Below are 13,006 nucleotides of genomic sequence, written 5' to 3'. Positions count from 1 at the left end.
AGTGTGGGTGGGGTTACTGGATTATGGGGATAGGGTGGAGGTGTTGACCTTGGGTAGGGTGCTCTTTCCAAGAGCCGGTGCAGACTCGATGGGCCGAATGGCCTCCTTTTGCATTGTAAATTCTATGATAAGATGTGGAAATCTGATCCAGGATGCTATGTAATTCCACTGTTATATTCTGTATCACACTTCTAGATACAGGACAGTGGAGGCAACTCGTGTATGCATCAGGAAACCAGACCCCTTAAGGAAGCAGGTGGCGCCACTGAACTAATTTCTAATAACTTATTAAAGATGGTTTGTGTTCAGGTAGGATCCTTAAGTAGAACTGATAGATCAATAAAGCATTTCTACTTCTTTGCAGTTTGGGCCATTTTTAAGCAGATCGTGGAGATTTTTGATATAAAATGTATCTTTCCTGGAATCTGTTTAATGCATGCATGACACACTGTAGATATAACACATCAAAGTTACTGGTGCAAAACAATCTTTAAGAAATGTCAGTAGTTTCATTCAGTTCACATTCATTCAGAGGCTATCAAGCGACTGTCATTACCTGAGTTTGCGGATTTGAACCACTTCCCCACAAGGAATACTTAAGCAGTAACTTTAAAGGGGCGAGCCAGGTTAAAACATCACCCCAGTGCAAACATACGACTGCGCTCCAGACTGCGCTGGAACGGGACTGGTACAATACGCCCACAATCTTCACCAACGTCACGACGTTTCATGGTGGTGGTAAATGTTCTTGAGGACAGATGCAAATCGTGTCCCACGTTGTTCTATAAACGGAACCTGTACGTTTTACATGTTGGCGATGACAAAGCTCGAAAATGACTGGAATATGTCGAGATGCATACACTAATTAAATGAACTCCCGAACGGTGACCAATGAAATTTGGGATGAGCATGGAAAACAAATGTAGCTGCATTCGGAGAGGCAGAAGGAAAACCCACCTGTTGTATGTAATTGACAAATTTGCACATGAACTCTCCGAAAATCCAGCTGGGGAGTGGGTATAGGACTGCGGTGAAAGGAACACAGCACACCAGAAATATAATATCAGTTGTAGCCAGGTTTGCTGTAAAAAGAAACAAAAGCTCAGAGCAATTTCAATCTAAAAGAGGACTAAGAAATTAATCAAGTTGCAAACCAAGCCGTAGTTCTGTTAATCACCATCATAATTTAGAGAGCTTAAATATTTCTGAGTTTATTAGGTCAATCATTTTAATCACGAGCTGAAGGATTGGATTTGACTCCCTGTGTATCAAAAGCGATATTTATCCAAACTTCGGTCTTTTAGATTTACAAATACAGAATAGTTTTCTGAATTTTTACAGCTACTGGTTTAATTTAAAACAAAACATTAACTGGGAGACTAAAGCTAAATTAGCCTTTATTACCGAGCCTGGTTAGTGACATAAACCTTTTTCACCAGCTTTACATTGATGTCCCCGACTCTAGAATTTATGGTTAGTTTAGTAGATTTTGTTTCATCATCAAGCATAAATCTGCATATATTTTTTCAGATACAGACCATCCATTATAAATGATCCATATGGATTATATAGGTTAGCCCTGGTGCAGACAAACTAACTGTACCGATCCCAGGCTGGATAAATGGGGAGGGTTAGCGGCATGAAGGGCACTAACAAAACGCTGGTGGATATGAAAGGGACGATCAACCAGCATTGTGGCGACCCCGTGTAAAATGGGGAAAGTCGGAGAACTCATCGATTTTACCTATGTAAAAGTTGGTAACTGTTCGCATCTGCTTGTGCTTCGTGACCACACAAATCACCAGCGAGTTCCCAGCCAGTCCGACCACCATCAGAATCCCGAAGAAGAGAGGCACCAGCCAGGCGTCCATCAACACCGGGGGGCTAGGAGCGGCTGTCGTGTTACTGCAGACATCCTCCAAACATGAAATGTTCAGATATTGGAAAGACTCATTCATGAAGGGGGCCGCAGAAGCGCCCAGCATCTTCCTGAAAGGATTAAAAACGATGCTCAAAACAATCAGTCATATGGACCTCTCCCGGGAGATTCACGCCGATTCCCCTCTCCAGTTAGGCGCTGGTACCTGTCCAGACGCCACTCGACTTCAGCGCTTGGCCAATGACATCTTCAGACCATTTACTGACGGAGCTGGATCAACTGCGACCTCACTCAGAACTCACTGCCCGAGCTCACTGACAGCAAGAGTCGGAGGAAAAGGAGGTCGGCTCGATGCCAGGCGACTGCAACCCTCGTGTGTTTTTATATAGAGCCTTTGACGCGATCGATGATGTGTCTTTGAAATGAAAGCGGAGGGGCGGCAGGATAAGAGGGCGCTCTCCTAGAATACAAGCCCCCCCCATGTCTATGAGATTAAACTGCCATTGCTCAACCCCTAATGAAAAGGAAGAAACCTTTCTTTAAAGTCGAATAATAACAAACAACTCGAATTCTTCAATCGTTTCAAGAATCTGTTGAATCTGTACAATATTGATGGTTTTCTTCTACATTTTATATAAGTATACATTCCGAGCCATTTCATAGTTATTCAAAAAATACCTGCCCCTTATACTTTTATATTAGTCCAAATTCACAAATCGTTATCAAGTTATCCCAGCCCCTTTATAAAGTAAAAAGATCTATAAGTACCTATGCCCGTAGGATATTTCTGTTCTAAGTGTGGCAAAGTTGGACTTTTTGGGATTCTACTGGCAGCACGGTAGCACAGTGGTTAGCACATAGAACATAGAACATTACAGCGCAGTACAGGCCCTTCGGCCCTCGATGTTGCGCCGACCTGTGAAACCACTCTAAAGCCCGTCTACACTATTCCCTTATCGTCCATATGTCTATCCAATGACCATTTGAATGCCCTTAGTGTTGGCGAGTCTACTACTGTTGCAGGCAGGGCATTCCACGCCCTTACTACTCTCTGAGTAAAGAACCTACCTCTGACATCTGTCTTGTATCTATCTCCCCTCAATTTAAAGCTATGTCCCCTCATGCTAGACATCACCATCCGAGGAATAAGGCTTTCACTGTCCACCCTATCCAATCCTCTGATCATCTTGTATGCCTCAATTAAGTCACCTCTTAAGCTCTCTCAAGAAAACAGCCTCAAGTCCCTCAGCCTTTCCTCATAAGATCTTCCCTCCATACCAGGCAACATTCTGGTAAATCTCCTTTGCACCCTTTCCAATGCTTCCACATCCTTCCTATAATGCGGCGACCAGAATTGCACGCAATACTCCAAATGCGGCCGCACCAGAGTTTTGTACAGCTGCAACATGACCACATGGCTCCGAAACTCAATCCCTCTACCAATAAAAGCGAACACACCGTACGCCTTCTTAACAACCCTCTCAACCTGGTGGCAACTTTCAGTGATCTATGTACATGGACACCGAGATCTCTGCTCAAGCACACTGCCAAGAATCTTACCATTAGCCCAGTGCTCTGTCTTCCTGTTATTCCTTCCAAAATGAATCACCTCACACTTTTCTGCATTAAACTTCATTTGCCACCTCTCAGCCCAGCGCTGCAGCTTACCTATGTCCCTCTGTAACTTGTAACATTCGTCCGCACTGTCCACAACTCCACCGACTTTAGTATCATCTGCAAATTTACTCACCCATCCTTCTACGCCCTCCTCCAGGTCATTTATAAAAATGACAAACAGCAGTGGCCCCAAAACAGATCCTTGTGGTACACCACTAGTGGACTCCAGTCTGAACATTTCCCATCAACCATCACCCTTTGTCTTCTTCCAGCTAGCCAATTTCTGATCCAAACTGCTAAATCACCCTGAATCCCATGCCTCTGTATTTTCTGCAGTAGCCTACCGTGGGGAATCTTATCAAATGCTTTACTGAAATCCATATACACCACATCAACTGCTTTATCCTCATCCACCTGTTTGGTCACCTTCTCAAAGAACTCAATAAGGTTTGTGAGGCACAACCTACCCTTCACAAAACCGTGTTGACTATCTCTAATCAAATTATTCCTTTCCAGATGATTATACATCCTATCTCTTATAAACCGTTCCAAGATTTTGCCCACAACAGAAGTAAGGCTCACTGATCTATGGTTACCGGGGTTGTCTCTACTCCCCTTCTTGAACAAGGGAACAACATTTGCTATCCTCCAGTCTTCTGGCACTATTCCTGTAAACAAAGATGACTTAAAGATCAAAGCCAAAGGCTCAGCAATCCCAGAGAATCCTAGGATAAATCCCATCTGGCCCAAGGGACTTATCTATTTTCACACTTTCCAGAATTGCTTACACCTCCTCCTTATGAACGTCAAGCCCTTCTAGTCTAGTAGCCTGAATCTCAGTATTCTCCTTGACAACATTGTCTTTTTCCTGTGTGAATACTGACGAAAAATATTCATTTAGCACCTCTCCTATCTCCTCGGACTCCAAGCACAACTTCCCACTACTGTCCTTGACTGGCCCTACTCTTACCCTAGTCATTCGTTTATTCCTGACATATCTATAGAAAGCTTTAGGGTTATCCTTGATCCGAACTGCCAAAGACTTCTCATGTCCCCCCCTGGCTCTTCTTAGCTCTCTCTTTAGGTCCTTCCTAGCTAACTTGTAACTCTCGAGAGCCCTAACTGAACCTTCATGTCTCATCTTTACATAAGCCTCCTTCTTCCGCTTGACAAGTGTTTCGACTGCTTTAGTAAACCACGGTTCTCTTGCTCGACCACTTCGTCCCTGACAGGTACATACTTATCAAGGACACGCAGTAGCTGTTCCTTGAACAAGCTCCACATTTCCATTGTGCCCATCCCCTGCAGTTTTCCTCTCCATCCGATGCATCCTAAGTCTTGCCTCATCGCATCATAATTGCCTTTCCCCCAGATATAACTCTTGCCCTGCGGTATATACCTATCCCTTTCCATCAATAAAGTAAACGTAATCGGATTGTGGTCACTATCACCAAAGTGTTCACTTACCTCCAAATCTAACACCTGTCCTGGTTCATTACCCAGTACCAAATCCAGTATGGCCTCGCCTCTCATTGGCCTATCTGCATACTGTGTCAGGAAACCCTCCTGCACACATTGGACAAAAACGGACCCATCTAAAGTACTCGAACTATAGCGTTTCCAGTCAATATTTGGAAAATTAAAGTCCCCCATAACAACTACCCTGTTGCTTTCGCTCCTATCCAGAATCATCTTTGCAATCCTTTCCTCTACATCTCTGGAACTTTTCGGAGGCCTATAGAAAACCCCTAACAGGGTGACCTCTCCTTTCCTGTTTCTAACCTCAGCCCATACTACCTCAGTAGACGAGTCCTCATCAAACGTCCTTTCTGCCACTGTAATACTGTCCTTGACTAACAATGCCACCCCTCCCCCTCTTTTACCACCTTCCCTGCGCTTACTGAAATATCTAAACCCCGGGACCTGCAACAACCATTCCTGTCCCTGCTCTATCCATGTCTCTGAAATGGCCACAACATCGAAGTCCCAGGTACCAACCCATGCTGCAAGTTCACCCATCTTATTCCGGATTGCTGGCATTGAAGAAGACATACTTTAAACCACCTTCCTGCCTGCCGGTACACTCCTGCAACTTTGAAACCTTACTCATTACTCTTAACCTCCTGTATACTGGAGCTACAATTCAGGTTCCCAAGCCCCTGCTGAACTAGTTTAAACCCTCCCGAAGAGCATTAGCAAATTTCCCCCCCAGGATATTGGTACCCCTCTGGTCCAGGTGTAGACCATCTCGTTTGTAGAGGTCCCACTGACCCCAGAATGAGCCCCAATTATCCAGAAATCTGAAACCCTCCCTCCTGCACCATCCCTGTAGCCACGTGTTCAACTCACCTCTCTCCCTATTCCTCTTCTCGCTATCACGTGGCACGGGTAACAACCCAGAGATAATAACTCTGTTTGTCCTGGATCTAAGTTTCCACCCTAGCTCCCTGAATTCCTGCCTTACATCCCTATCCCTTTTCCTACCTATGCCGTTGGTACCTATGTGGACCACGACTTGGGGCTGCTCCCCCTCCCCCTTAAGGATCCCGAAAACACGATCCGAGACATCACGGACCCTGGCACCTGGGAGGCAACACACCAACCGCGAGTCTCTCTCGTTCCCACAGAATCTCCTATCTATCCCCCTAACTATGGAGTCTCCAATGACTAATGCTCTTCTCCTCTCCCCCCTTCCCTTCTGAGCAACAGGGACAGACTCTGTACCAGAGACCTGTACCCCATGGCTTACCCCTGGTACGGCCCCCCCCCCCCAACAGTATCCAAAGCGGTATACTTGTCACTAAGGGGAACGACCACAGGGGATCCCTGTACTGACTGCTTCCTCCCAGCCCCTCTCACCGTCACCCATCTATCTTTATTCTTCAGAGCAACTACATCCCTGAAGCTTCTATCTATGACCATCTCTGCCTCCCGAATGATCCGAAGTTCATCCAGCACCAGCTCCAGTTCCCTAACGCGGTTTCTGAGGAGCTTCACAACTCCAGGGTCCCAGGTTCGATTCCCGGCTTGGGTCACTGTCTGTGCGGAATCTGCACATTCTCCCCGTGTGTGCGTGGGTTTCCTCCGGGTGCTTCGGTTTCCTCCCACAGTCCAAAGATGTGCGGGTTAGGTGGATTGGCCATGCTAAATTGCTCTTAGTGTCCAAAAAGGCGAGGTGGGGCTACTGGGTTATGAGGTTAGGGTGAAGGCATGGACTTAAGTAGGGAGTTCTTTCTAAGGGCCGGTGCATTATGAGGCAGTAGTGCTAACCACTGTGCCTATGGGTTTGCGTTGTTATTATTTTTTCATTTTTACATTTTGCATTTACTTTCTGTTTAATTCCTTCTGATTCTCTCTCTGAGCTGCTCGCCTTTGTCCTGAACACTGAAATTATTAATCAAGCGAATTGTGATTGTGTAACAATTGAATCCTCAAGGTACCTGGACCATTGGGAAGTTATATGTCTCACGGCTAGAACAAAGAATTTTTCATTTCAATAAGACCAATGACCTCAGTCATCTAAAAGGACAAGGGTAGTAGATCCATGGGAACACTACAACCTGCCGGTTTGCCTCCAAGTCACACACATCCTTGGCTTGGAACTACAAAGCCGTTCCTTCACTGTTGCTCAGTCAAAAGCCTGAAATCTCTTTCCTAACAGCACCCTGGGTGTACCTTCAACTGCCTACAGCTGTTTAAGATGGCAGCTCATCACGATCTCATCACGGGCTACATGGTAGCACAGTGGTTAGCAGTTGCTTCACAGCTCCAGGGTCCCAGGTTCGATTCCCGGTTTGGGTCACTGTCTGTCCAGAGTCTGCACGTTCTCCCCGTGTCTGCATGGGTTTCCTCCGGGTGCTCCGGTTTCCTCCCACAATCCAAAGTTGCGCAAGTTAGGTGGGTTGGCTATGCTAAATTGCCCTTAATGTCCAAAAAAGGTTAGTTGGGGTTATGGGGATAGGTTGGAGGTGTGGAGATAGGGTGGAGGTGTGGGCTTGGGTAGTGTGCTCTTTCCAAGGGTCGGTGCAGACTCGATGGGCCAAATAGCCTCTTTCTGCACTGTAAATTCTTTGATTCTATGATCTCAAGCATAATTGGGGATGGGTGATAAATGTTGGCCTGGCCAGTGATCTTCACATCCAATGAATTGATAAAAAGTATCATTTAAAGAAGAGACTTGTTGTTGAAGCTTTTCATTTTGCACTTGTTGGGAAAAGTATATCATCATGAACTGGATTTTTATTTTAAAATTTTGGAGGACTTTGCATTGTTTGGACACGGATGCTGACCTGGAGTTTTGTTTCACAATAAAGTCATAAGTTCACCTTGGGACTGGAAGAATAGGAATCACCTGATCAGCATGGCACTTGAACTGCAATCACTTTAATTGATGGGGAAATAAGTGGCAACAGTTAGCGACTGCTGACAGGGACACGCTGTAAGTTGTTTTTGAAATCAGTGTGGTTTGGAGCTCAGTTTGGACTGAACGGAGAATGGGAAAAGCTGTCCAGTTTGCCTTCCTGCATCGTTTGAAATTCCATGTCTGGTTATCAACTTGCAGCCAGAGAATCCTCATCTGGGTATAACCATTTCTGCATTTGGAAATCTGAAAAGCTGAGATGAGAAGAATTGATCCAGCTCTAAATTCTCCTCCATGCCACAGCTCCGTTGGTGAGAACCTCCAGTTATCTAGGGACCAGCGGCTCGTCTTCACGTGATGGAACTCCAGATTGACAGTGTTGAACCTCTGTGAACTTTACCCTCGTCTTATAGTTGTTATCCAACCGCCCACTGCTGCAGAGACTACTTGTGTGTCCTTTTTTGTCTCGGTGTGTGCTGGGGCATTTTTGAGAAGAGATTGATAATTATACTTTCAGATTACAATTGTGTGTTAACCCAGTTCCTGCAAATTGTTAAAAAAAAAACCTGGTTAAAGTCTCATTTATTTGGGTATTGTAAGGGTCCTTTCTGTATATACCCTTATTTTCCCCTTTATTTTTGCCATTATCATTTTTGATCCAAGAAATTGCAACATAGTATCTCTCCCTCTCTCTCCAGAAATGTCATGACCTGCTGTCTTCCTGAACCTACAGAGGACCTGAATGAATGAAACTACAGTGAAATCCAGTCTGCAGAGACCTCGACCTTAAAGCTTACTTTGAGGGAAGGTTTGCTTCAAGACAACCATCTGAAACAAAGACTTTTTAACCTTATTATTTTTCACCCCTCTCTTCCCCTCTGTTTGTTCATTGTGTGTGTGTAGAGGATGGGGGAAGGTTAAAGTAGGGGATTAGGCATTGTTTTTGCTGCCTTTTATAAGGCCATGAAGGAGTAGTTCAAAGAAGCTGATTTTATTTACAGTAACTATTATATACGTCACACGGTAGATCCCAACTGGGCCTGCCCTTGCCAGTGCCTAACTGGCTGGCTTAATATATCGTACAACTAGACATTGATTAGAGCACCCCCACCACTTAACGGGGGAGCTTGTATTCTGCAAGAATCACAGGGATGTTAATTGTTCCCACCCCGCAAGATACTTGTGGGTTATAACACTGCCCATTTCATTATGGTTCTTACTTATTTCTAAAAAGTAATTGTGTCTATATTTACAATTAGGGGCTGGTTTAGCACAATGGGCTAAACAGCTGGCTTGTAATGCAGAACAAGGCCAGCAGCGCGGGTTCAATTATTATTACCCCATATTAAGGTGTGTAAGGAAGAAGAGAAATTGCCTTTATCTGATTACGCTCATGTGAAGCACCTTGGGCTTGAGGTGCTTTATCAATGCAAATTGTGTTGTTAGAAAAAAGCAGCCTGTGCCAAGAAAGTTCCACATAACCAAGTGTGGTGATACACCACTGCACTTCCCTACCATTGTACATAGTATATAATAGTTGTGTGTGACGTGGCCCTGTAATACTGTGTATTGTACTGTAGCTCTGTAGAGGTTCGGTCACCGGTAGGTAACCCGACCTGGCCACGGAGAGCTCCGCCTTAGCCACTCCCCCGAGAGTTACGTATAAGAACCCTCTTCTGGGACCGGCCCCATTCTGTCTGGGGTCGTCTGTGTCGGGTAAGCCTCCCATGTAGTATATTAAAGCCTTAGTTAAAGTCTCACATGTCTTTGTGGTTCTTGACGCTTAGTGCATCACCAAGCTTCAGAAAAAAATACTTTAAATGAACCACAGACCGAAACAGAGTTTCGAAACAGAGACTGAATGAGGGAACTGAGAGTTAAAGACTAAGTAAAAGAATTACGAGAGAGAAAGTTACAGACTGACAGAGAGAGCTACGCACCAAGAGTTAGCAACTAAGGCAGAGCTACACATCGATTAAGGTACCTTTACCCAATGAACACGTGGAAATTAGGTCAGAATAGGGATTGGTACTGCCTGCATAGAGAGACTCACTGAAAAAGGACAATCTGTTGGATTTGCAGGCCTTGCTTTGCGAAGTGCTTTAGGTTTTTGCTAGGGTTGTTGATCCAGTGATATTTTGCAATGTATATTATTAAGGCACCTATTATATTGAGTATCACAATTTTGAACCATCTGATTCAAGATATCTGGTGTAAAGGAGAAGGAATTATTTTCAAAATCAGGACATGTCACTTATATCTGTAGCCTGTGTAACCTGAATTCTCTGTATCCATTCATTTGGCTGTCACTGGAAACCATCTGGAAAGTGATTATGTAGACTTGGGGAGAGTTGAGTTGGTTTCAGCTGTGATGTCCCAAATGGTCAAATAACCAACGGACATTCACTATTTGGGTTCACACATGAAGAACGGTTATTTGGGTGAGATAAATTAATGCAGCCAATTTTCATGACACTGCATACACGATAAGAGTTAGGGTCTTGAGAGGAAAGGAAACTGGGGGTAAAATATTAAATAGTTTATATCAAAAAATTGGTCATAAAATTTCATTTAAATAAAATCAAATCTCATTTCAAGTGTTGAAACATTTAAGATGCCTCAAAGCATTTAAAGCAGTTGTTAGCTTGGCCAATACATTTATCCAAGTGACAGTTATGGAATTCATCTGTTAGTCTATTTCCCCAGCAAACCTTTACAAATTTTATACCAGCACTGTGAGGTATAAGAATAATAGAATACAGTTGTTATGTATATATTGCTCCTGCTGCAAATTCTAAAGTGGATAGCAACCATTTCACAATTAAATATTAACAAGTGATTTAAAACTCATGCTTCTTGGTATTCGACTGGAAGAAAATCATCTTATTCCAATCTTAAAGCAAAAGACATACAAAATTAATGAAGCAAAGCCAACACTGCAGCTGTAATTAATTTTCAATAATTGATAAGTAAAAATAGGAAAGGTAAGATCATGGTAAATGATCTGTGGCATCACATGTATAATTAGATGTGCAGCTGCTTTGAATCTTCAGTGGCCCTAACCAGAGACAAAGGTTTTTAGGTTTTCATTAGTTTTGTTAATGGTGCTCATTATTTTCTCGTGTTGCTTCCAAGTATTGCATGCTTTGCTTGGAGTTAACTGCAAGAATGTATGCAGGAGCAACTCCTTCTCCTTTTTAACAACATACACAATCTTCACTTAATTGCCTCCCTCTGCCCCACATCAACAGCAGCACAGGTAAGACTGCAAACTCGCCCACTGAGTTGGTAGACTGCCGATGGCACAAATCTGCTGCACAGCATGTTAGTCATTCAACAACAAGAACTTGCGTTTGCAATAAGGCCCCCTGTAGCAATGGAAAAGAACATTAAGTAGCATGTTTAAAAATAGCCGCTTCATAACCATCAAAATTGAAAATGATCCAATTATAGGGCGCGATTCTCCCAAAGGATATCTAAGTGTGGTAACGAGTGGGAATTGCCGCGAACTTCCCGGCGCCTGGCCCAGCGAGGCCGACAATGCTACTCAACGTGAATTGGTCCACTTAACGAGGCCTCACAGTCTTCTCGCCACAAATTAAGGCTCGCCAGCTGATTTGCCGTGACCCCGTTCGCCAGGCCCCCCCCCCCCCACCATTGTGAATCACGCGTATGGCTAATGGTGCCCTCTCTGTGCCTCCTCAGGAAAAGCTCTCCCACAACCATCGGGAGAGGGCCCAGACTGGTGGTGGCATGCCAAACATAAGAATCCTCACCACCTTCGAAGAGCATGCCCTGGAGATGACTCAGGAGGCTGAGGACAGGGTGGTCACCAATGCGGAGGCTGGCAGACGCTGCAGAGGTGAGGAACCACCTGGTCCCACCTGGAGGACCTGTCAAACGTGAGTTGTTACAGCCTTACTGACTGACCCATCACTCCCACTGACCACATGTCCATTCTCCCGCAAGTCATGCAACCAACGACACCGGCCCATCCTGGGGGGCACCCTTCTATCCCTCCCACTGACCACATGTCCATTCTCCCGCAGGTTGTGCAGCCAACAACGCTGGCCCATCCCGGGCGGCACCCTTTCCAGCCTCCCAGGAGACCACTTCGGAGCAGAGCTCCAAAGATGCCACAGTAATAGTCATGGCACAGCTGTCATCCCCATCTCCCACCAGCGCAGATACACACACCTCAGTGGAACATGTTAGTGGTCAGGCTTCTAGGGCACAGTCTGATGAGCACCACACTGCTGATGACCAGGTGGAGTCAGGAACCCCCAGGCGAGACAGCAGTTGGAGGGCTGCTGGATCCCAGAACCCAGATTGGTCTCAGTCTGATGCTGAGCCTGTGGAACAGGGTTATCCAGAGCTGGTGGAGATATTCGCCGCTTTCCCCTCTGTAGTAGCACCTTTCTAACTCTGGCCACCTTCCCTCCCCATATGAACGAGGTAATCATTCCTTCAATCTCTCAAAAAAATGACTTTGGCAGGAAAATCGGAAAGCATTGGAAAATAGACAGAAATCACGGCAACACGTTCATTTTAACCGCCTGTACCCGACCTGCCAATGACAGAGGGAGACCATCCCACCTTGCCAGATCAGCTTTCAATCTCCCCACCAAACAAGAAATGTTGTACCTCTCTGCCATGCTGCTCAATTTCCCTTATCTACATTTCCAGCACTGACAGTCTGCAGCAGCCTTCTTTGATTCTTTTCAGTTCACCTTTAAAGGAGGGACAGACTGCTTCTAAGAGTTGGACGCTGGCACGAATGCTTGCTGATGCGACCATCAATTCACACAAGACGATTAGTAGAAGTGAACAGTGGTTTTAATAAGCTGGATCTGTGCCTGCCTGCGACTGCTCTGTACTGAGTGCCGCCTACAGGCTGCAGACCTATATACCACCCCCGAGGGGGCGGAGCCACAGGCGGAGCCAACAAAGGCATCAACATAATACAATACAATACAGTGGTGAATTGTAGCAGCAATACGTTCACCACATTCACCCCCTGTTAAAAAATTGAAGTCCGGGGGTGAAGTGGGCTCACAGATCGAGTCTGTCCGGCACCTTGATCGTTCTCTGTGATCGCCTCAGCTCCGGCTTCGCTGCGGGCACGGTTGTTGGGCTTGTTGACTCCGGGA

The 13,006-nt window shown here is 45.2% G+C and overlaps 1 protein-coding gene across 1 annotated transcript in view; it reads right to left on the bottom strand.

The window, feature by feature from the left end:
* LOC140395170 (G-protein coupled receptor 54-like) overlaps positions 1 to 2,180 on the bottom strand; it is a 72,203-nt gene extending 70,023 nt beyond the window's left edge. The window contains exons 1-2 of the mRNA XM_072482674.1: positions 1,745 to 2,180; positions 958 to 1,082 (exon numbers count right to left, since the gene is read on the bottom strand). Of these exons, the coding sequence (XP_072338775.1) occupies positions 958 to 1,082; positions 1,745 to 1,985 (366 nt within the window). The 5' untranslated portion in view covers positions 1,986 to 2,180. The remainder of the gene's footprint in view (positions 1 to 957; positions 1,083 to 1,744) is intronic.
* Between the last annotated feature and the right edge of the window lie 10,826 nt (positions 2,181 to 13,006).

Source organism: Scyliorhinus torazame, chromosome 18 (assembly GCF_047496885.1).
Source record: "Scyliorhinus torazame isolate Kashiwa2021f chromosome 18, sScyTor2.1, whole genome shotgun sequence".
NCBI classification, from domain to species: Eukaryota; Metazoa; Chordata; class Chondrichthyes; order Carcharhiniformes; family Scyliorhinidae; genus Scyliorhinus; species Scyliorhinus torazame.
This window is presented reverse-complemented; position numbering and strand designations above follow the sequence as displayed.